A 25,122-nucleotide genomic window follows, 5' to 3' on the forward strand; every position below is an offset into this window, starting at 1 on the left:
GTTCATCCTCAGAGGAAGTTTGTCTTTAATAGGCACCTCTTATCTGCATGAGTCATATTGTCATGTCTCTTTCTCACCTTGACCTTTCACCTTCTGCTCCCCAAATCCAGTAACAGGACGGACAATCCTCCCATTGTTTCACACCGAACACTCCTCATATTCCATTCCAGTGTTTTCATTTTTTTTTGCTATCATGCTGAGAAAAAGTGTGTGTGGGGTTTATGACACGTCTAAATGTCTATCTCGTTTTTTCTTATCCTTTGAGATTAAACGGGCATGAAAATACGAGCAATGATCTAATCTCCAGAAGCATTAAACCGATCTCATTAATCAGCTTAGTGTCGTGCTGGAGCCTCCTTCACTTCAAGGGTCGGCGGGGTCTGCACAGTCAGGATTTACCAGAGTTGACTGAGACCCTCGGCAAGGACACGCTGTGCTAGTGGAGTAAACGTGTTCTCATCTAGCTCATTACTTGACTACTATGTACAAGGCCTGAAGCTTCATTTAGAAACTGTCCACACTAACCTGACGCTCGCACTTTTTACGTCTTATATGTAATTTAATCAATGGAGGCATTAATCCACAAGGCTTTTAGGAGAAATGAGGTGGAACACACCGTTCTTTCTTTGGGATTAAGTTAGGCCTCATGGCAGATTCAATCAGCACCATGTGTGGTATTAAAGTCACACAGAGCCTACCGTATATATTCATGTTTTTAACAGCTCCCTTTATTTTCCATTTTGCTTAACTTTGCACTACATTTCAGCTCAATGTGGTTTTCAGAGTTTGGATTTGTGAATAAACTTTAATTGAACAAGTCAGCTGGTAATAGCTCCAGCTTCACTCTCCAAAGGATAAGTGCTTTAGATATCCACATGAAAAATGGTTGGGTTCTTCCTTGTGTCATACCCCATCCCTCCATAACATTTAAAAATCCATAGAGTAGTTTTTGCATAACGCTGAAGACAACAACATAACCTCCTAGGTGGATCTAATAGGATTTAAAGGAAAATAACTTTTATTTTCCAATACCTATTTTTAAACTTTCAGATTTGCAGCCTGCTGCTTCACGTGGCTATTGTACACACACAGTTTATCTCCACAGGTCTATCTTATAGGATGTCCTGTGCAGGGAGAGCCGGAGGCCAAGGAGAGACGGAGGAGGTGGTCAAGACCTTGAAAAGAAGCATGTTGTAAATATCTGCACAATGTCTATTAATCACAGAGAGAACAACAGAAAACTGCAAGTGGACCACTGTCTCCAAAAACTGGATAAGGATTTTATTGATAATTGAATTACATTTCTCTTTTATACATATTTCATAAATGATACAGGATTTTACATTTTTCTTTTTTGCCAACATTACAGCATCATATGTCAACAGAAGAAAAACAAAAAAGAAGGCGGAGCGAAACAAAAATAAAATAAGAGGTCAGGATGGAGTACAAGATCATTTCAATCCTATATTCAGCTTCACTCTTTAGGCATTTTCAAACATGTCTTAATGTAAGTGCACGCAAACAAGATATTCAAAACATAACACACATTAAAAACAGAGTAATAATGTGATTTTTGGAGAAGAGAAATAAAGGATGAGGGTGGGTGAAAATGACAGGAGAGGAGGTGTTCCCCGATAAGATGAGAGTGCACCTGACACTTTTCCTTTGGACTCAGATCCAGGACGATAGTAACGGAGGTCAAGGGGACGTAAAGCTTTCACCATCCATCCTCCACAAGGACGGAAAATGATCTCACTGGGGAGTTTAAACGTGCGCTGATGGCGGGTTCACAGGAGTAAATAAGGTGAAGATGGGACTGGGGTTGGATGGGGTTGGATGAGGTTGGAGCAGTTGGTTGGCTGGGATTAATTCAGATTTGGCAGGGCGGCTTCTAAAGACGCCACCCTGTCCACTGCCCTTTATAACTAGGAATCTCTACAAACAACGTTCTTAAATTATCTTTGCAGCTTGTTTTTTTGTTCTTTTTTTGGATAAATCATCTTTTAAATTTTTACATAGTTTCCCTTGTAAACATACATTCATGCAACACCCTCTTTATAATAAAGTTTCCCTATATTTGATATATTTCGTTTTTAAAAAATAAAAGTGAAGAGAACAACAAAAGGTAAAATAACGGTGGATGGCATTATGAAAAGAAAAAAGGAGAAGGTGGTGGTGATGGAGAGAAGTGTGGTGTGGAAACAGCAGAGGGGAGGATTGGACTCCAGAGAGAGGCCTCAACTCTCTCACCCGACACAGTACGTCTCCAAGGAAACACTGCCGCTGCCGTCGCGTTGTGTGTGCAAGTTAGCGTGTGTGTGTGTGTGTGTCAAGTGAATTTTGAGCTAATGATGGCTATGAAGTGGGATGGGCAGGGATCACCATTGGTCAACCTGGATCGTATATACATGTCCGCACAGGCACACACACACACAAAGCAAGATTGATTTCCGGTTCCAAACATTCAGATTTAACCTTCCTTTCTATGATCTTATTTATATCTCTTATTTGATGTCTTTTCAAATAAGAGATAACTTTCTTACTGCTGCTGCGGTTGCTATTTCGCTGACACCACTTAAAAAGGTCCAGTGTGTAAGACTTAGGTGAAAGGGATCTATCGACAGAAATTAGTGTGATGTGAAAGAAATTCAGCAGCAACATGCAACTTCACCACTAGATCTCACTGAATTCTACCCACTGATCCTTTAAACCATTAATCATCCAAAAGGCACAGTCTCCCTTGGAGATTAAACACACACATACACACACAATAAATGATCGGACCAAATCCTGCTTTGGCATAACTTCTGATTTGACCCCAAACCATGCATTTTATCACTAAAATAAATCCAGAGGTAAACACAAGGATGTCCTCAGCAGGATTCAGCCAGCTACTCGCACACACAAACACACACACATGCACACGATCTTGCGTCTGTGTGCGGGGGGGGGGGGGGGGGGGGGGGCATCATGTTTTCGTGCTTCCCCTCTGCAGAGGTGATCTACAGCTGCATAACTGGCTTTGACACCGTTTTTTTTTTGGAGACAAATGGGGAGCGGAGCGGAGGGCCACCAAACCTAACCCTGAACACAACACTGAGTGAAGCCAACAACCCCTCCCCCCCATCCCCAAAAAATGGACACCACAAATATATGCTTTGATTTAACTGATCAACGTGAGGGGGGTGAGGCTTCAACTAGATGTGGCAAAGAAAAGTGTCCAATTAAGTACAAAATTGCAATAATGCTCCTACACATTCACAAATTTCTACTGAGGGCATACCACAGCATGCAGTCTACCCTGCCTTGCCATCAAGGGAGCAGGGGGGGGCATTACAGCAACAGTGGGAGGAGAAAGCTCTGCCTTTATTTTAGGATTGACAAAAACAGAACCCTTCTATAAAATCAATGCAATGTCGCTTTTTGTTATAGATGTAGCCTTTTGTTATTTTATCTGAAAAGAAGATATTGAACTGCAGGCGAATTCCACTCCTCCTGTAGACTGCAATTTATCTTTTCTTTTTAAAGCCATTCAGTTCATCAGACATATTAAACCATAGCATGCCTGTAGGTTTGTCTGAAGCAATAATGTCATTATTTGAACCTCCTTATGGTAGCAGCTACAGACGGGTGACAAATTAAAGGAGTAGACTGAAAAACGAGTGGAGAACAAGGACAACGATGCCCCGCCCATGTGTGTTAGTAAGAAAACCATGTGCAGTGGCCTTCGTGGTCACCACATCTCCACGTCTTCTGAAATAATGGCAATGCACAGTTGCCATACACCTTACGAAGACACTTTATGTTTTTCTCTTTAATTTTCCTCCCGTCTATAGTCGTGAAATCACTGCAGGTGAGGTCAGGGATGGGATTGCAGTTCCAATCAAACCCTGATTTGGGTTCGATATTGTTCGCCCCCTATTGGCGGCCATGCACAGGAGCCTGTTGCTGTGAAATATATGATGTGTTTGTCATAAAAAGATATGAAACGGCATACATTATAATGTTCTTCTTCAGTGTGCGTACGTGACGTAGCGAGATGTTCCTTCATGACGGGAGATGCAAACGAGTTTTCACATAAAACGACGTGCTGAAGAGAGCTCCTCCCCCCACTGAAAGAAACTAGCCTCTGGTCATTTGTTTATTTGATTGTATACATATATATATTTATATTCTTCTCATAACAAATATACTATGGCTTTCAAAATAAAAAGTGCCAAAATATTTTTTTTGGAATAAAAGAACACACAGTGATGTTGTTGTCGGTAGAACTTCTCATACTTGCGCAGACGGGGCCCGCTACAGGACGTCAACAGGAAGAGGAAACGAGGCGTGGCCGGGCCTACATCCTGCCGGGTCGAGACAAGCTCCTGACAAAGGTCACACGTGGAAGGACAGCTGTCCGTCACCTGGAGGAGGCTCGGCCCAGGGAGGGAAGAGGCAGCAGTTCAGCTACAGGGAGATGAAGGTCTCCCTGATGGTGCGACTGCAGTAAGGACGTTTGTGTAAACTTTAACATGTGGGACAGAGAGTCTCCCCGGAGCCTGACCCAGCAAGGAGTAGATGTGTGTGTGTTGACAGTTTGACTGCTCAAGGAAGCGGGGGGGGCTGTGTCGATCCGCAGCGTGGCCAGGGTCGGTGTCCCAGTGTACCCCGAAAGTCCGCCCACCTCTCCACACACGCACACACACACAAACACTCGACAATGCCCCTCTGCATGTCCTCTGTCCTGGAGCGTCTAGAGGTGTGATAATTCCCGATATCCCCCTGGAGTTCCTTACAGGCTGTCCCTCTGGAGACTTGAGGCATTTGGCCAGTTTTATTCCATTATCATCATCGTCGTCGTCGTCCTTTTCGTTATCCTCGACAACCTTCGCCTGTACGAGACCTCACTTCCTGGTATTCTAATCCTCCTTCTTTGTCATTTAGCGTTTTTTTTCCTTTTCTTGCGATTCCGACTGGAGTTTTCAGTCAGGAAAGCAAAAAGATAAATTTAAAAATAAAGAAACAAAAAAAGAGAGAAAAAAACTAACTCCCACAGTCGAGAAAGGGATGGGATTATTGGGTGTGGGAGGGATGGGAGTTAGAAGGGAGGGGGACGAGACTGAGGAATAGCTGAGGGTGAGAGGAGAGGGAGAAGGGTGTTGGACGGCAGGAGGGAGGAGGGGGAGGGGCTTGCAGGAGCTGAGAAAGGAGGGAGTCACTCGTTCTATCAATTTTTACTGGCGGTGAGCTGCGGGACTGGGAGCTGGAGCTGGAGTGGGTCCCGAAGACGCTTCAGATCCAACTCAACCTGGAGAGGGTGGACAGGAAAAAAATATGAGATGATTGTGTGTGTGTGTGTGTGTGTGTGTGGAATGGCATGAAATTAGGTCCCTGCGCGGCCGTAACAAATCGAAGTACTGCAATGAAAAATATGTGAATTGAGCTTTTGCCAAACGTCGGTACCTCAGCAATATCTTCCTTCAGCTTGTTGTACTGCTCAACGTCGAAGCGTGTCCTCTTCACCCCCTTGTGGAAGAACAGCAGGTACTGTCTGTCTCTAGCGTCGGGGTAAACATACTCCTGCAGATTATAGACAGACACAGACAGAGCACTTTGTAAGTGGAGGTAAGTTGATCAGAAAGCCTCGGGCCAAATCGCACCGGTGACATCCATCGGTGATTCATAAATGCTGAATTGAATTTGGAAGGTCGACTGTGTCACCAGATCGGCCTTTAAAACAGCTAAAAATAAGTTTAGAGCAGGGTGTGGCAAAGAGGGTAACCATTAGATTTCATTACCGTGATGCTTCTTTCTCTGGATGCTACAAGAGATCCGCATAATGATCTATCACATTATTTGGCACAAAGAATGATCGAATACACAAACAGTGTACCCAAAGGCAGGAAGGTTATTTATGAGATTAATTTGATAACTAAAGATATTAGAAGAAAAGAGTCCACAGTGAAGTTGACAAATTATCTTTTTAATAACCCAAAGATATTCCCTTTCCTCAGATTTAAGAGGCTGCTAGCAGTGAATGTTTGGCCTTTTTGCTTGACTTAAACTGTTAATGGATTATAAAGATTATTTTCTGTGAATCGGCTTATTCAACTAATCTTTTCAGCTGTAACTACAGCAGTAGATGCAGACTACCGCCATACTACTACGTTTACGTTTGAGAAAGCGTCAACTATTTTACGGATACGCCTGCTGTCCACACTGCTCCAGAGTTTTAAAGACGCTCAAATGGAGAAGTTTGGAAACTCCTGCTGGCCCCATTTTAGTTTGAAAAGGCCGATGCTGTGTCTGACATGGACAGTCAGAGCTGGTTGCCATCGCTGATTCATAAGGGTCCTATCATGTGAGCTTCTTCTGGAAGAACACAACCGGCATTAGCCTTGACTACCAGTGTAGAACACAACTTGGATAATCAATAACATGTGTTGCTGATCCTGTTGTCTTCGCTAACAGCTGTGGTCATTTTACGATGTTACAATGTTACAACTGCTTACATGCACAGGAGACGAGGTGTTATTTTAAAAAATCGGCTTAAATGTATGCCCAGTGTACCAGTAGTCAAGTGAAATGCCTTTTAAGACGTGTTAATATGGCGGGGAATAAACTCTAATGTGGATAAAATCATTCTTTTTTGAAAACGTAGGTATAGATAGCATAGATGCAGCTGCAGTATAAGGTGCAGTATGTATGATTTTTACAGTGTCGAGTTGTGTCTCACCTGACGTGTAAGCACAAAGTAGGCGTACATGGCCATGGCTGTGCCATAAGTGATGAAGTAGGTGACGGGCTCCATGATATCCCAGGAGTATTCCCACCAGGTGAGCCGGGCCAGGATGCCAAACTGGGTGGCCATGTACGCCATGCCGCCCCACAGCACCCAGGTGGTACGCCGCTCTGCCCTCTTACCCAACTCTACCCTCACCTACACAAGTCAGGACCATAACAGACAGTCAGCCAGAAATAAAAAGAAGGAAATTTGCATTCAGACCCTACCTTACGTTTTTTTCAGCACCAAAAAGCAGTTCAACTAACAACAGCTGTTGACTCTTTTTTTTGACTCGCAGATTACAATTTAATTCATGTCTTGAAATTAAGACTCAATCTGCTGGGACGTCTTCGACCAATAATTTGTAATGGATAAATAGAGACAACACCTGAAATCTCAAGATAATGATGAAATAAAACATATGCGGATTGTAAAAAGACATTAAAATCTAATCACCTAATCATTTGAAGTTGCGTATTCTTTTCTTCATATGGTTACATGTTTCACTTTTCAATTACGTGTCAAAGTTTTGTTTAACCAACAACAGAAATGCCAGTGGCAAGACCTTCTCTAGGGGGCGGATTTGTGAGTTGAGGTCCTCCAGTCGTCCAATCAGCTCGCGCTCTTTGCTAAGTTGGTGGTCCTCGATGCGCAGGGTGGTGTAGAGCTGCTGCACCAGGAACTTGACGTCATTCAGCCTTTCTCCCTCCTCGTGGGGCAGCAGCTCTGAGGAACAAACGCAAACAAATAATACAGATTTGAACACAATCCACATGTAAAACAATAAATAAACATGTCTGACTGAGGCAACACTGGGACCTCACCTCTCCTCGGTGGCCGCACGAGGTGTGTGGTGTCATTGATGACCAGTTTAAAATCATCCAGCAGCAGGATGTCTATTCCCGTGGAGGAGGCGACCCTCGCTCCGTCTGGATGGAGAGGGAGGGGGACAAATGGGAGGAAAGGCGGTAAGAGAGATGGAGCGCTGGCGGGCATCCACTTCGAACACCCTTCAACCTCTCTCGATCATCAGGCTCGTTGCTGTCTGATTATCGTGAGAGGTCAAAGCAGATGCACTTACACACTAAGAGCAAGATTTCAAGTACCAGTTGTTCCCGTATAATGAGCCCTCTGAGCAGAGTGGGGGCTGAGAAATAATTTCATGGTGCATACATTGGTGTATGAATCTGAATAAAAGCCACAGCTGCGGGAACACCTCATAGCCTCAATATATGAAAACACTTGAAAGCATGTAGGGGAATGCATATGTATGACCTGCTTGGGTAAATGATTATAGTCTGTGAGTGTTTGTGTGCGTACCTATGGAGTAGATGGCTACCCGGTCGATGCCTCTGTCCTCTGCCTGGAGCTGTTGCAGGAAAACTCCCACACAGTCACTGAGAGGTTTGAGGGTGAACTGACAGCGCTCTCGCCTGGAAGGCAAACTGACTGAGATCACCGGCAGTCCGTTCTGATACACCACCGTCACCTCTGGGAGACGGGTCGCAGGCAGGAGAAAAAAAAACACGAGTCAAAACCAATGACACAAAAGAATAAAATGTAAAAAATGACAACCTGAGGCCCCAAATTAACCATGGAATCGTGTTCCCATGTACTACTGCTCCCTCAGAGTATATACGTATTTAGTATGAATGCATAAGCAGCAGTTTATTGTTTGTTTTTTCTCTCTGTCAATTTGTTTTGGCTATTTCTGGATAATTACAATTTGAATATGTGCAGCAGAATCATGAATGGCTTCCAACTTGGACTCTAAAAACTGCTAACTAACCTAAAACTATCAACGTCACAACAGTTCTACTTCTGCAGCCAATCACAGCTGACATTGGGTGAGAGGCGGGGTCACACCCTGAATTCATCACCGATCCACCACAGGACTGACATCAGAAGACAAACAATCATTCATGTTCACATTCACACCTATGGGTAATGTAGAGTCTCCAAATAAACTCATGTGTTTGGATAGTGAATGGAAGCAGGAGGAAAACCCACCGGCACTGGGGGGAAAAGCTAACTCTGCACAGAAAGGTTTGAACCCAGAATCATCGTGCTGTGAGCTTATGGTGTCATGCTAGGTTCAAGTTGACTTTTCTCCAGAAAAAATAATCAGCTTTAAAGGAGGATGGTTTGAGACCCAGCAGGGGGCAGTACAACGGCAGCTCCACCTATTGGAGGAGTTCAGCGACAGAACAACCAAACTAAGTGTAAGTTCTTCGTCAGCATACTCTCCTGTCACTGATTTTTCCCCGTTGTAAACACTGTTGTGAATCCTATATATATAGAATCCTATATATAGGATTCACAAAAAACACACATATATATATATAGAGAGAGAGAGAGAGAGAGAGAGAGAGAGAGAGAGAGATATATGAACTCTGATTTGTTTACCCTCCGTGTACTTGCTGACGGCATCAAAATAAGCCCTGAGAATCAATACAGCATAACATTGCTAACCTTCTCCTCACAGAGCAACTATTTTGATTTGTTGAGCCAACTATTGATATATTTTATTCCCACAGAAAGACAAAAAAAAACTCTAAATAATGGTTGTGTGGTGGGACTAACAATCCAACAGACCTTGAGCTACACATAACAATCCATTCATTGCTTGAAAGGTTTTTCATAACAGCGAATAAAGAAAAAAGAAAGGAAGGTCTCAGAGGAGGACAAACACAAAAACATTCTCGTCATGAATTTTGACATCTATAGTGATTTAGAGCTTTTATTTGTCCTTGCTGGGTTTTTCAGCGCCAACCTAAGGATTGTCACTTTGTAAAACCACACAGCAGAGCCAGCGATTTGCTCGGTGGCACTTCATTTCTCCTTAGAATGGTAACAATGGTATGCAATCCAGCTCTACTGGTCTATAACCAAACAGGTTCCAATGATCCTGCACAGCTTATACAATTATCGTGCTGAGTGGCCCCTAACGACAGGGCCATGCATCAACACCTGCGAGCCCACAGAGGAGCCAGATCCATGCTGCCGCTGTTGCACTCAGCAAACCTCTCCCTCCCGCTCAGTACCACTGCAGTGAATCAGCAGATCTCCGCTTGGGCTCGCACCAAGAAGTGACGGATCATCGTGTAGCGCGGGCGGCTCAAGCAGGAGTCTCTGGATCGTGTTCGGAGACAAAGAGGCGCAGACATTTCATTGTGCACCGACTTCTTCATTCATTACACTGACAATTTGAAAAATTGCCTCAGAGTGGCTGTGCTGTTCTCCTCCTGCACCTGCTCCCTTTGTCCGGCTTTATCCGAGCATCGCAGGCACACCGCTGAAGGTGCGAGGATATCGTGCCAATCTCGGCTCCTATGCTCCAGCTATTAATGCTCACTTTGAAATCGAATCAGCTGGTACTGTAATGCTGCAGCCGTCTCCTTCCAATCCTCCCCTACCTCTCTATTCCTCTCACTTTTCACACTTCCCCCGTCTCCTGCCTCTCACACAGACGAGCAGCTGCTGCCCCGAGACAGGTTTCATATTAACGACTACTGGCTGTTACCTCAAAGAGCTTCTTCTGTCTGATCGATGCAGAATTCTTTTCTGGTGCAAAAATGATTTGTCTTGGATGGTGACAGGGCCTGGACCTGGGGGTTTGATTTGAAAAGGGAGACCCCTGATACGGCTCTTAAGGACTTACCTTCTGGAGCAGCGGAGGTACACAACAGTCTCTGGCCATGCCATGAGGAGCCGCCCCTCCAAACCTGCAGACAGGAAGAGAAACGTGGTAAATAAACTTGTACATAGCTCCTGCTTATCTAACAGTTCTGTTCTGTCAGCCAGTATGTGACACCAGCCTTATCCATTTACCTCCCTCATTGTTTATGGGAGGCTGACCATTGATCATGTTACAAAATGGCTTACTCTGTTCCAGTTTCCCAATATGCAGATGGCAGCCACACCCAAGAAACACAGGTTTTCAGATCTAACTGCAGTATAGTCACGGAAATATTCCACGATAGGCTCAGGCAGAAACGACCACACACACAAACACACAAACACACACGCAGGCACGCATCCAAAAACAGAAACCAGGATGAAGACGCCACAGTGGGAGACACAAGAAGAGAGCAGCCAAATGCAGCTTCAATAACAACAGTGTGGTTAAGCATGAAGTCTCCACTTGCTCTTCTTCACTCTAGACAAGGAGGAGGAGGAGGAGGGGAAGAAGACCAACGGCGCAGCAGAGCTTGGGGAAACCCTCCAGTTTTTTTCCCCTCTTCAGTAAAGTGTTCATGTGCTTTGCGCATGTTTCGAATTACAGAGCTCGTCTTATTTTCCACTGAGCTGCGGTCGAGCCTTTTATGGCATGAGACACAATGTCAGATCTCCCCAGACATCAGGAAATTAAATATGAAGAAAGTGCACCAGGGGTGGCAAATACATATCTGTTCCGATTAAAATTTTACTTGTGCGTTCACCTCATAGAACAAAAAACTGCAACTGATACATGCACTGTATGAATGTTTGTGTGAATGGGTGAATGGCAAACTGTAATGTAAAGCGCTTTGAGTGGTCATCAAGACTCAAACCATTTACATGCACAGACAAAATATGTCTCTGTTCCTTTGCAGACTGGTTCTAATATTTAACAAGTGCTTCCCACAGCTGTGCAAAACTGTCATATTTTGACACTATTCAATGCAGACACATTACTTTCTCCTTTGAGTGCACAGCAGCACCACCGAATCGCAGGCACGCACACATGAACGCGCACACTCAGTTAACCCTGCAGTTTTTGAAGAAATACATCGGACCGCTTTCTCACTATCAACAGACCTCACTGCGTTTTTCCCAGCATGCAGCAGGCCTCAGTGAGATGCACTCGTCCAGCGTGCAACTGCTCTTATATCAGATTAACAATATTCACACACTCTGACCCTTACAGAGCTGCAGCACCGCAGCAGAGATTCATGAGTCTCACGACTTCAATTTTTATTGATAATTATAGACCAAAAATATGTGTGTGTATGTGTATTATTTATACACACTGTCACTGCAACCAGAAGCTTTTCAATTCAATATCAATGAGATAAGCAACACTGTGGACACCCATCGACAAATCACACAGCATTCACATGCCGGACGGTCGTAAAATGGTCGACTTCACAGAAGTGAGATCAAGGCGAGGCTGCCAGCGATAAAGTCAGTGGTGTGAATACTAAGAGAAGATTTTCATTTCTCAGTGGGACGGATATCCTGGTTAACAGCAGAAGAAGCTCAAGTGTTCAGAAAGGACCATTTTTTTCCACTGTGTTCATGAGACGACCCAGAGACACAGGTCAAGACTTGGGGAATTTGTGATTCATGTGTCATGTTTCAGAATAAAAAATCTCTACGATGCACAGATCTTTTCTAAGGTTAGTTTTGTCTTATACAGATAACTGTATATAACAGCCAGTCACTAACAAAAACCTTACAAGCCTGTATAAAGTTCAAATTTGGAGACTTTCAGTCCGATTTAAGGTGAAGTGAAAGCTGTCTTAACTTAACTGCAGAGTCATACGTCATCAAAACAAACCCAGACTTTTTTTTTGAAAGGACAGTGGGGGCACCACAGTGGGATTCCCTGTAATCCCAGCGTCAACCTGACAAACACTGCTGCCAATCAACCACTGCTGATTAAATGCCCGGGGCTGTCAATCAGAGAATGTGACCGTCAATCAGAACTCCTCAGTCGTCTTATCCAGCTTCCAGTCCCACAGTCCAAACCAGTCTAACTGCTGCAAGTGCACAAGGTAGTGATGATGTGGAAAGGACCAATATTTGTATTAACAGAGTACGAAAGTTAACCTCCATGTGACCCTAAAAAACAGCAGCAGAACAAGAGTAACATTAATTGGCAATGAGGTGCTAGCCCCTCTGTTGTCAGCTCTAGATATTATGTATAGATTACATCTAAATGCAACACTGACTGTTCATCATCACAAGTTCCGCGATTGACTATAAACAGGACATGTTGACTTATCTGGTGTTGCTAACTTGATAGACCCTGAAAAGAAATCAGAGAAAATGTTTATCTATACGTCCCAACAGACCCCCTATATCTGGATCTAACCCAAATGGCCCACACTCATAAATATCAGTCCCCTAAACATGCCTGATTTTTTATATTAAAATCCACAAATTATTTTCTGAGATGAGATACCAACTAAATATTGCAAAATGTCACAGAGTTAGAGAAAATCAACTTTATAGAATCCATCCCATGATTCAGATACCTTTGGATTCAGATCTGCACCAAAACGTAATGGGTTCTTCCCAGACGCATACCACATCATTTCACCAAGTTCTGTGACAGTCACTTCTGCTGTGAACCATAAGGATCACAGGGGGAAAAAAGCCTCATTTAAAACACCGCCAGGCCAATGATGACTGTGAATGTGACAGTAACTCCATTTAGCGAGTGCTTGTGTCTGTGTGTGTGTGTGTGTCCTAAATGAGAATACTAATTACAGTCCCGTGGCACCAAGAAGAGCCGAAACAGTCGATCGGATGACGTGCTGAGAGAGGCGTTTTGGCTGGTCTGGAATAACTGCACAGTTTGCAGAGAGCGGTCCAGCAAAGCTTTGCCCATTCATTAACTTCAGCTGCTCAATCCGGGAGGAAAGATTTCATCGAGATACGCACAACCCACCCCCACACGGGGCACCATCACAGACGCATGCAAACACGCTGCTAAAGTGTGTGTGTGTGTGTGTATATCTATCTGTGGAGAGACATGTACGTGTGAATGTAGCTTTGCAGGTGGTGGATGCATGTGTGTGTGTGTTTTTGTGTGTCCACCCGTCTGTTCGCCAGCCTGTTTGTCAGCGGTAGTTGCAGAGATACTGAGAGACCCCCCCCACCACCACCTCCTTTCCCCAACCCCTCCCACGGCACACAGCCACTGAAACCCTGCCTGAAATATTTAGCAGCGAAGCAGCAGTCAATAGCACAGCAACCTTGGAATCAATGTCATACCGCTAAGAGAGAGAGAGAGAGGGAGAGGGAGCGAGGAAAAAGAAGGAAAGGGGGGTATTGAGGATAGCTGGTGGAAGATGGACAGACCAGCCGGAGGAGAGCGAAACGACCTGGAGAAGGAGGAGGAGGAATGCAAGGATAAATGGAGGAGCAGCAGGGCAGCGATAGAGATAAATGAAGGCTGGAGTAAAGAGGTTGTGAGTCACGAGTGTGCGCTTGCGTTTCCAACCATGTGGTGCGTATACTGTACCCTGCAGCAGACAGTCCCTCCCCACTGAAACGTGACTATCGTATACGCGTGTGTGAGAGAGAGAGAGAGGGAAGGAAGGAGGGAGAGAGAGATGAAAAGAGAGAACCGTGAGTATGAGGGGAAAGCAAGGGGGGAGGGAGGAGGGGAGAGGCAGACTTGCTGGGCGGGGAGGATGGTGGGATGGAGGAGGGGGGGGGACTGCTGATCACTGCAGTAAAGGAATCCCTGGTCTAGAAAGGGGGGTTGCCCCTCAACTTCACCCTCCCCCTTCCTTCCCCTCCTCTCCATCTCTGTCTTCTACTCACATTGAATCCTGATGTGCCGCGTTTTGATCCTCTCTCAATTCTCATCTGCACTGCGCATTAACGTCCTCTGCATTTTACCACGAGCCCACGTGTGCATTTTCTCTTTAAATTAAAAAACTCCACACTCTCATTTCAAGTGTAGTAAATGCACCGCGAGCAGAGACCCTGTCGATGATACGGGTATTATTGTGGGAGATGAAACTCAATTGGAGATGAAACTAAATTGGAGTCCCGAGGGAAAGCACAAGGCTTCTTCTTCACAGCTCTAATATAGTAACCGTCTCTCTCTCTATGCTCCAGGGAGAAGTTCTGTGCAGAAGTAACAGTCGGGCTACAAATTAAAGGAAAACCAAAACTAAAGCAACTTCTCCAGTGGCCACAAAGCCGACTAACACCCACTATCATCTGGATGGAGAATGGATACAATGTCCGTTCACTCCCGGGTCAAATGACTCTGCAGTGGACACAAGTTTTTTTATCAGCTCCAGTGATGGAAGGATGATACACGGGTGAACGCGTTGCTTTGGCAAGACAGTGAGGTTGAAAGAGCCTCTCAATTTTGGTGTATCTGTGACGTGGAAGATGAGGCATCAGGGAAAAGGGCAAACTCCTCTAGGGGAAATGGGAAAGGAGTCTATCATATTTTTTAGCAGGTTTACCCTGTGCTTAAAAAAATATGTACACCGGCAAATTTTTGGCTAAAATAGAAAAAAGTGTCCTCGTACAAGGTGTCTTATCCACGCGTCTCCAGAGCAGCAGTACCTGGAACGTCTTCCCTTTTTTAAAGATGGTGGTGGAGAGCGCTGTCTAACACGACAGTCCAAAATGTCCCCAGACTTTCAATTAAGTTGAGATCTGGTGACTGCAAAGGCCAGAGCATATGATTCACCCTCGTGCCCTGTGGATGAGGACACTGTCATCCAGATCCTTCACTCTTTTTTTCAGATTTTCCCTGTAAACCGTAACTCGTCTGTGTATTGATCTTTTGCAAAGATGAATCCTTCTCCTACACCACCGCTGCGACGATCCCACACAGACGTGACTGTTTTCATGTTCAAGGGAAGGAAGGAAGGAAGGAAGGAAAAACCTCACATACAGTAGAGCCAGGGGAGGAGACTGAAACGGCTGCATCTCTGTCTATCATCAATAATCTCGCCTATGTGCAACCGTTTCCTTTTGCTGTGTTTCAGCAGCATAAGGACATTCTCGTCCTCATTTCAGTCCAGTTTACATTTGTATGCTAGATTTAAGAGCCTCCTCCTTCTCATCCAGGAGAGTCACAGAACCTGTTGGTGCAGCGGCTTTGAGATTTGGTTAAAACTGATTTGTTCAGCCAAACAAAAGCATAATGAAGTTATTTTTTCTGAGAGGTGTCCACGTGATAAAATGTATGAGATTTTAGGTAGTGATGACTGAAATAATTAGAAGAGACTGTGGCTGTTGCTATGGTAACTGCAGTCCGACTGAGTATTTCAAATGCTTCATCTTAGTCAAGAAGGTTATCGCTGCACATTATGCAGTCAAATTACCAGCACTGACTAAATGAAGAAATAACAGGTTTACAGGTTTCAACAGCACTACTAAGATGTTGAAAAGGAAAGCTTCTGGAATGTGTTGGATAAAGTTGAACGCCAGATATGCTCAAAGGAAACAGATCTAATGAGTCTGGGCAAGTCATCAACTACCAAAGTAAAAGTTGAAATTCAATTTTTTGGTTACTTTGCAATATCTTGTATTCAGGCGCAACAGTCCTGACATGACATGGGCTACAGATGTACATTTTCACATGCTCTCTGACAACTGGAGGAGCAGGCTACCCTGGACTGGAATCACAAAACTCCATGTGTCAACTGCAGCTTAGTTTCTTTCAGCTTGGTTGTTAAGGCTAGATCTCAACACGAAATGACACAGCAGTTTAAAAAGCTCCAAGCATCAAGTAAAGTGTGTGTGTGTGGGTGTGTGTGTGCATGAGTGAGAGACAAAGTGCATGTACTGAGGACTAAAGTCGCCGACACAATGTTCTTCTTGCAGTGGGGTGAGGGAGGGGAAGCCTCTGTCTTTTATATACACGACGACTGCATCCATCTATGTGGTAATGTGCTGTCTTGGGCTGCGGCTACGGACCAGATAATGTGGTTAGTCACACAAAGTCATTCATGAAATCATTCAGGGATACACACGCTCATATACACCATGTCACTAGAGTGCATACTATATACATCCAATTCTAGGCATGACTGCACACATGCAGCCTAATTATCTTTTAATATTTTACCTACTTCTCAGACACGGTTGAAATATTTTTTTCCCCATTTCATTTTGCTGGGAGAAGTCGTAACGTGTGGAAAGATTTAACATGAAGAGGCTGGGATCAAGTCCCCAGAGGCTCAGTCGTTTAGGGAAAAGCTACGGTGGAGGATCAGCGTTGTGCTCCATCATGCCACCATGACAGACAAAGGAGGGAGAGGATGTCAAGATGGGGTCAGCGGGAGATCACTGTGTGAAGGCCGACAGTACACAGAGGGATAAATTAACGTGAGGCCAGTCTAGAGGCGGGGACAGACAGATGTGAACGATTCCTGCCTTCGCCCCCAAGAAATGATGGCTGCAGGGAAAGTCCGAATGTGCGATGTGAGAGTGGAGGCGTAAAAAAGACACTGACAGCGCATTATATCGCACAACCAATCAGAGCCATGTTTACTGTATATCACCAACAATTGGCCTCGACATCCTGCTGACTCCGCTTTGAAGACTACTTCCATGTGGATTGTCAGGGTTGGTGATTGAGGTTTATGAGCTATTAAATTGGAAATGCACTGCGTCGACCATCTCATCAGCTGCGGGGAGCAAAAATGTGTGGACTACACTCTCGTTCATTAACCCAGTAAGACGTCTGAGCTTCTTTTTGTATCCTTGTGTTTTTAAGGAGATTAAGAGACTGCTGCCTGTGCAAGTTTAAAATCTCTGACTCTAATTTACAGTGATGTGCATTTTTTTTATTAGTTTTTTTTCCCCCTGAGAAATAATTAAATATCGACTAAATTTGTAAGATTTTAATTGTTTACTTGAGACCATTTCATACTTTTTACTGCTTTGCATAATGAGATGTTCTCTTAAATATCTGTTTGGATTGCTGAATCCCCAAAAATGCTAAACATTAAGGATTATTTTCCACAACCAGTTCATCTTGATTAGCAATTATTGGTGTAACTGGTTAATGTTTTTGTTTCAGGGCTGATGCAGATATTGATTTTAGAGGGAAAAACAATTACAACATTGGTATTGGCTGACACTCGCAATTTTTATTTACAGCTTTAAGCTCTATTGGCAGGATATTCGCATGTGTTACTCAAAAAACGATCTATTGTTTTATGTATTATTTATCACAGTATTCAACAATTCTGACACGAAGGAAAAAAACGACAGGCAAATTCTTTCACTTGAAAAGTTCACACGAGAAAAGTGTTGGCATTTGCCTTTTTCTGTAGATAAATGCCAATTAACTGATTATCGAGTTGTTTATTCTTTTTCTGTCGACTGATTTATTGAAAACTGTGCTACTACTGTAAAAGCCTGAATTCCCTCACACTGAAGGTAAAGCACAGCAAATGGGACAAAAACCTGCTGGCTCACATCTTATTACTGATGCAGCTGCTATGTAAAGGGAACATTGTGTCAGTGTATTGGAGCTGATGTGTCCAGCTTTATAGCTCCCTGTGCTTCCTGTCACCTCCTTTCTCTCTCTCTCTCTATCTGCTCCACGCTGAGCTCCTGTCCACTCAGCCTCCTGCAGCCCACACTTCCCAGCCGTGGGGTTAACAAGTTGAAAAGCACCCGAGCAAGCGTTCCGAGCGAGGCACTCACAACCCCCGGCACTGACACACCCACACTGTCTGTCCCCGCATTAATACAGACAAAAAAGCAGAAATTCACCTAGATAAGGTGGGCACTCAGCAATTGCCACAGAAGAAAGTGGATTTAAGTACAGTGTGACAGTAATCACTCAGTCATTTCTTCTGCCTCAGCCCCAACAAGCTTATGTAACAAAAGAGAAACTGCTGCCATTTCTTTCGACCGTGTTCCTCGCTTGGTAAAAGCCATTAAAAGATATGAAATCTGCAGTCACATTCTCCAACACCTCAGTATTAAGTAATCTCTGCTCACAGACACATATACAGACTGAGGGGGAAGCCGTGACAACACACAGTGCACCCCACGGAAGCCCACACCAATCTGATCTCTCCACCGCAATGCAGAGTTGATAGTGAAAACAACCTTCCCCTGATCAGGCAATTTCAAACATCATGCAGAACCCCTACACCAGTTACAGCAAGATATAAATAATGCCAGCTTCATCTTTCATTCCATTTCAATGAATTGCCTTTCAGACTATGGTCATGCTTGGATTTATTAATGCCGGCTCATGTCACGCTTAATCCATGGGATAAGATCTCGCCAGTGAACGACTGAATCCCATTACACGAAGGCTACTTCTGGAGGGCAGGTTTGAGCCTGCATACCCTCATCACCCCTGACACCACCAACCCCCAACCCCTCCCTTGGAGCCAGCGACACAGGAACCTGATGCATTATTAAACAGCAGTGCAGACTTTCACGCCTGAGCTTACAAGACGGCCCCCGTGCTTCACAGCTCTGCTCCTCCAAGGATTCGAATCCAGCCGGGGAGCAGAATCTGCATTCCCCAAGTTCTTTGGGTCACATTTGAGATCAGAGTAGTGTATGTACAGTATGTGTGTGGGGTCACTTTGCAGGAACATACAGCTCATACAGCAGATGGCACTCACTGCTTGTGTCAGTGTTAATTTCAGTGCAGGTCACGTGATACTCTTTCCCTCAACTACTGTAGGAGACTGGATGAAAGTCATTTTATGGCTGTAATTGTTTTTGTCTCCTTCTCATCTTAACTCCATCTAACCTTATCATTTTTTTCCGTCTTTTGAAAAGAATTGAGACCCTGCTGACATTCAGAGGCATACAGTACATCTAAGACATGCATTGGTGAACAGCTCGCTGGGCCACACTGGGACATTTCCCGCTTGGCCTGAGGGAGCTTTTGATCTGCGGTGCAGTGAACGGTCAACTTGGCCAGCGATTGAGTTGACGGAACACAGAATCCATGAGATGGGACGTCATCGTGACTCTCGACTAGAGGAACACCCATGTGCTTCTAAGGGATCCTGAAATAAAACAAACTATGCAAATACCAATGGTCTGCCTGCTTCTGCACAATAACATTTTGGACAGGATGCACGCCATAAACGATTGTCATCATGGTCAGAGGCAAAGCAAAGGTGGAGCAGAGTGGGAGTGGATAAATACGTGTAAGGTCTTCACCACAGATTAGCTAATTACTGCATGATAAGTGAGATAGTTATCAATAAAAGGTTTGTGTGTGTGAGGATTTTGATAAGCTGGATACTTGATTATTATCATTTTAACATGTGAACTAACGCTGGCTGTATCACATTCTTTATGTGTGTAAGCTAACTGTTCTATAATTGTTGTATTACTAATGAGTTTTTGAGGGTCCATCCATAGCGTATTTTGAAAAGTCATTATACAGTTAAACACTTATACTGTTTGGGTAGTCCTGTTTTTTGGGATATCTTTCATGCCAGATGAAAATAGTGGTGAAAATGTTTAACTAGCCTGGTACCTTTATAACACTAAATAGGGTTAGCTTGAAGAAATAGCCGCCTGGGAGTTTGCATGAACAGGGTGACCTGGGATGGAGTCAAATTCCTGCCCTGAATTATTGTTCCATCTTGTGAAGGAATGCTTGGAAATCCAACCTCACACACGCACCGCCAACGCATTAGCCTTGATCTAAGGGTAGAGGCCTGCAGCGCCTTCACATCACACATATTACACACCAATCAATACTGCTGAATAGGCACTGTTCAATGCTGATTATCCTCCCTTTCTTTCTATTCCCACCACCTGCAGCAGCACATGGAGAGACTTGCTGTCCGTCTACTTCCCAACATTATAGTTATCCAATTTGCAAGAGAGCACAGCTACATTTTGCACCAGCACTTCCCACTGTTATTGGAAGCATTAATTATAGTATCTCACATTCATTCCGTCTAAACCAATGCAGTGTCCCTCTGTGACCACTTTGCCTCTTGTCCTGCTGAATCTGCTTTGGGCAACTGAGAAAAGACAACATTCTTCCAAGGTTTTTTTTCCCCTTGGTGTCAGAAATAAATGGTCCAATAAAAACAAACCTTTTTCGAAGGATTCTTGGGGCCAAAACAATCCCTCAAGGATTCAAAGTCCATGATCATTTGGATCAAAACCCACACAGAAAAAACATTGTGTTCAGAGCAAATGCATCAGTACAAGGTCATCACCAATTTATCTCATCTGTGACGCTGAAGGGCACAAGATGCTCTACTTTTTCCCTTTCCTACCTCATCTCTTGCCTTGCTTCCAAAATCTGAGCCCCTGTTAAGTTCCAGGAAAGAGACAAGTAGACTGTATATAAAGATGGACAACATGTCTGCTCGTCAAAAGGGAAGCCAACGTGTCTTGATCACCTCGTTGTGGCTGTCTGCGGTATATGTCATTAATCCCACCTCCTCTGTGTTAGTGGATGGGACATGGAACTTTCCGTCATTTTAAGGTGTTCTTGTTCTGTTCCCATGTTCAAGTTTGGTTATATGATATATAAATAGGGTGAAACCTCATGACTGACAGCGTGTCGCCCAGCACGGACTCTCCAAAGGACAGCATTGGCGCAAGATAGCGTTCGAGTCCAAGATATTTTTGCTGTATTTCTGGATAGTGTGAGGAAGTGAAGATACCTCGTCCATCTTTATATTAAATCAATGGGGCAAATATATAAAGTTTGTGCCTTGTGAGTAACTCATTTAACTACTCTGGTTAATCAGAATATTTTTTTTTTTAGCAAAACAAGTCACAACATCTTGGTATGGCGCCTCAGTTTTGGAACTTCGGTCGTAGGCTTAGTAGTAAATTTGAGACATATTCAATAGATTGCTGTTAACTTCCATACATTTAAGTTTACAATTCTACATCCTTTAAATTTACTCTAAAAAAGTTTTTATAAAGACTTCTACAATTCCCAATCGACCGCATTCACCTTCCAGCTATTCTAAAGTTTTGAGAATCCGAAGGGTACAAGAGGCGCAGAGATTTTCTCTGGGATAGTTCGCCTGAGAAAATCCCTAATGAGCTGTCAGCTGAGACAAAACATGCGGTAAAACTCGATAGTGAAAATGTCAAATTTGAAATTCAAGGCAGCTAGATGACTATTAATCCTGTTTAGGGATCTGCTATTCTGTTGTCCCCTCCTCCAAGCTTTTAGTGAGCAATGACGTGGAGTGGAATTTGCAGTATTGTTTGAGTAATAGGTCAGACCACTGTCAACACACTACTTTGACCTGCAGGTATTAAAATTGTCCACCTTGTCAGGATTTACATTCACAGGTGACGCAATGGCATAATTTTTTAATTTGTAGGCGACTCCTTTCATAGAAAAACATGAACATACTCACATCGTACTGAGAACCATTGGAGGCAGCTGTAATAACCTACAAATTGTTAGTTAATATGACAGCTGCTGCCTTAAATGGTCAAACAGCAGCATGTTTTACTTAATTTTCCCCTAATGCAGAGCTGACCATGGATGTTTGAATCTCTGAGAGCGTGTACGGTGACATTCAGAGCAGCGATCAGTGTCTCACAGTCTATGAAGCAGCAGCTGTTATTTATGGACCCTAGCCTGGGAATGCTCCCTGTGAGAAACTTTGACAGAGTTCTCCCTCTCGTCAAGATGTCTTTCCTCTGCCGCCCCCTCATGCTTTCAATATGCTTCGGGCTATTAAGTTACACGACTGATACATTTAGATAATTTCACCTAAAATAAGGCTGTCCAAAATTTATCGGTATTTGTGTTTATAATTTTCTATATGCCGCAATAATTGAAAAATTTCATCTTATAGAATACACACTTAATTTATGTTAAAATGTTTGTGGTTAAATTAAAAAAAAAAAAAAAACAAGCCATATTTACAGTTAAAAGGGTTTTATAACGAGATCTCAGGAATTATTGGCATTTATTATGTGTAATGGCATATATAACTATATCTATAGTTATATATAACTATATCTATAGTTATATATGACAATACATCTGTGTCATACATTTTTTATACTCCAATATCAATATGGGTAAATCCACTTCCAAAAATCCTGTGCTCTACTGCAATGTCTTAGAAAGCATTGGCTGCAATATGCCGAGAATATCAGTGATTTGTTCTCATGATCTCAGTGGTGAGCTATCAATGTGCAGCATTAGCCGTCCAGCCTCATGAGGGGATGGTCAGTGGAGAGGACTTGAAACTCTGGTAAACCCAATCAACAACACTTTGCCCACTTGGCTGTGTCAGCAGGTCTGTCTGAGTTTGACTTTGCACCGGTCCCCGTAGACATATGGTATGCTGACATGTCAGAGCTCAAACTGGGCGAATGAATGTGACTCAGACACACACTGAAGCAGAAGCTGCTGAAGGGAGACTGCGGCACCACAACCGACTCTTACAGAACATTGCAACACACACCTTGTCGTCATGTGGACATCTTTAGTGAGTCGGTTGATTTATAGCCTCAGATGATGACGATTTTCTAGTTTGAAACAACAATACTTAGTTACATTTTAAAAAAGGTGTATAGATTTTCAAAAAGCTTTATGCATGACTAGTCATCTCCTCAACTGAGTCGTTTCCGGTCGCCACTGAGCACCACAGTCACTTTCACTTCCCAGTGAGGGTGTAGACCACCATATGCCTCCCCTACAGCAACCAGCTGCTCCTTTGACCTGACACCAAGGTGTTTCAGTGGGAAAGCAAAACCCACATGGGAACCAACACTATGTGCCTGGCGGTGGTTTCTGAGCAGGTATGCAATGTCTGCGTACATGAAGGATGAAGGGAAAGAAAAATGAATGCAGCTGAAAAGGCAGCTGTTAGTTTGAAAAAAATGTTTTTACTTTTTAAGGGCACAGCAGTATAAATGTTCCTTCACAGCTACATTAAATCAATACTCACAGATCTGTGTCACTCCGACGTAGTAAAACCTATATTGATGGTGCCTCGCAGTGTAGAGTACCTTGATTTAGGATTACAATTTCGCATACTGACAGATAAACTCCAGACAAAGCCATCCATCCATACACAAATAATTGAATTTGTATTTTTGCGTCTATCCTTCAGGACATAGCCGAAATAGAGTTGGACATAAATCACAGTAAGACAATTCTAACAGCAAAAACAAAAGAAAACTTTGTTTATACTACATTGTTAGGAACTAAGCACACTGTAACATATGCTTTTTCTTTATGAAATGCTCTATATAAGTAAAAGACATGCACATTAAAGGAATAAAGAAAACAGACGGATCTGTAGAAAAACTGACTAATGACAGAGGAAAGCTGCACTCAGTGACTGTGTGGAAAACCAAGACGACAAAATGTTTTCATGATTTTTTTAAAAAACATTAAAGAGGTAACATCACAAATGTTCTAAGTATTAATAGGTAAGTAGAATCAAAAACTGTAGAAGACCAAGGAACCAAACACACTCTCCATGACATTTTGGTCCTCAAACTTTTATCATATATGCGTGTGTTTGTGTGTGTGTTTGTCGGTGTCGGTGTCTTTGTAAATTTGTTAAGGGAGTTCAAGTGATTATAGTGGGCAGGATTATTTTCTTATAACTAAAGTTGGTAATCCTGGGTAAGCAAGCAAGAGCAGGCAACACAATCCTCAAAGATACGCCCCCAAAACAAATGAAGGTGCACTGCCTGACAACTGCCAGAAACCGACTTTTGCAGTGACTCGCTGGCTGGCTTGTGGATATCGTCTCTGCTACGGCGGTTTTATGCCTCTACGGCTGGAGACTGTGGTCATGTGCAGTGAGAGCACCCCTTAACCGTGTCACTAAAAAATTGAAATTAATGTTTTGTATCAAACTTTTCACAAGAGATGTGAATGAACACCTTGGACCACAGGAAACTGCCGGAGACAGAAGTGAAGGCTGGAGTAAAAGCTAACATGACTTAATGAGGCGTGCTGACCTTCCACTTCAGTACCAACAGCATCAATAAAAGAGACATCATTTCTTCACAGTTGTGAGACAGAGGTGATGGCTTGAATTAACAATAAGAGGCGTTATGAATGTTATGGAAGCAGATTCCCAGCTGTGCTAGTTTTTAGAGTTCACCAAAATGTGCTGCAGGCAAGTTGCACCTTACAGCTTCTATTCAATGAGGACGCACAGATGAAGTCAATTGTTGACCAAGGCTAAAACCTCAGTTTGGCAAAGCTACAACCATCTCCACAGCCCTCATTAAAATAAAATCATCTCAGTGTTAAAATAAGACAATGCTGACTGTCAGTTTAGGGTACTGTATGAGAGTGACAGCAGGTCTTGGGTCCTGTTTGTCAGATTGTTGATAACAGCAAAAGCATCCGTCCTTGCCATTCACAACAGGCGTCTAAATTTCACAGATCCTGTGCCGGGGGGGGGGGGGGGGGCGCCGTGTGAGGAGAAGCTCGCTCTCACACAGGCTGCAGAAACAAGGGCAGAGTCTGTGAACCGTCTGTCATTGTGCCAAACTGCAGGGCCGGGGGAATGGAAGTCACTGCAGTCAAATGAGCAGACAGCCCAGCCTTCAGAACGCAAAGGGTTCTGGGAGGAATCTCGCATGTGACGCTCCCTGCTCCGCGAAGTCTGGGAGTCATGACAACCCACCGCCCTGACCCGCAGACC

The 25,122-nt window shown here is 43.7% G+C and overlaps 1 protein-coding gene across 2 annotated transcripts in view; it reads right to left on the reverse strand.

Moving 5' to 3' along the window:
- Nucleotides 1–2,959: 2,959 nt before the first annotated feature.
- Nucleotides 2,960–25,122, reverse strand: part of mcu (mitochondrial calcium uniporter) — a 56,633-nt gene continuing 34,470 nt past the window's right edge. For both annotated transcript variants that reach the window (XM_061087198.1, XM_061087197.1), the window contains exons 3-9: nt 10,431–10,494; nt 8,090–8,260; nt 7,594–7,698; nt 7,335–7,495; nt 6,722–6,925; nt 5,449–5,565; nt 2,960–5,293 (exon numbers count right to left, since the gene is read on the reverse strand). In XM_061087198.1, the coding sequence (XP_060943181.1) occupies nt 5,213–5,293; nt 5,449–5,565; nt 6,722–6,925; nt 7,335–7,495; nt 7,594–7,698; nt 8,090–8,260; nt 10,431–10,494 (903 nt within the window). In that variant the 3' untranslated portion in view covers nt 2,960–5,212. The remainder of the gene's footprint in view (nt 5,294–5,448; nt 5,566–6,721; nt 6,926–7,334; nt 7,496–7,593; nt 7,699–8,089; nt 8,261–10,430; nt 10,495–25,122) is intronic.

The sequence above is a fragment of the Limanda limanda genome, chromosome 15 (assembly GCF_963576545.1).
Source record: "Limanda limanda chromosome 15, fLimLim1.1, whole genome shotgun sequence".
In the NCBI taxonomy this organism is placed as follows: Eukaryota; Metazoa; Chordata; class Actinopteri; order Pleuronectiformes; family Pleuronectidae; genus Limanda; species Limanda limanda.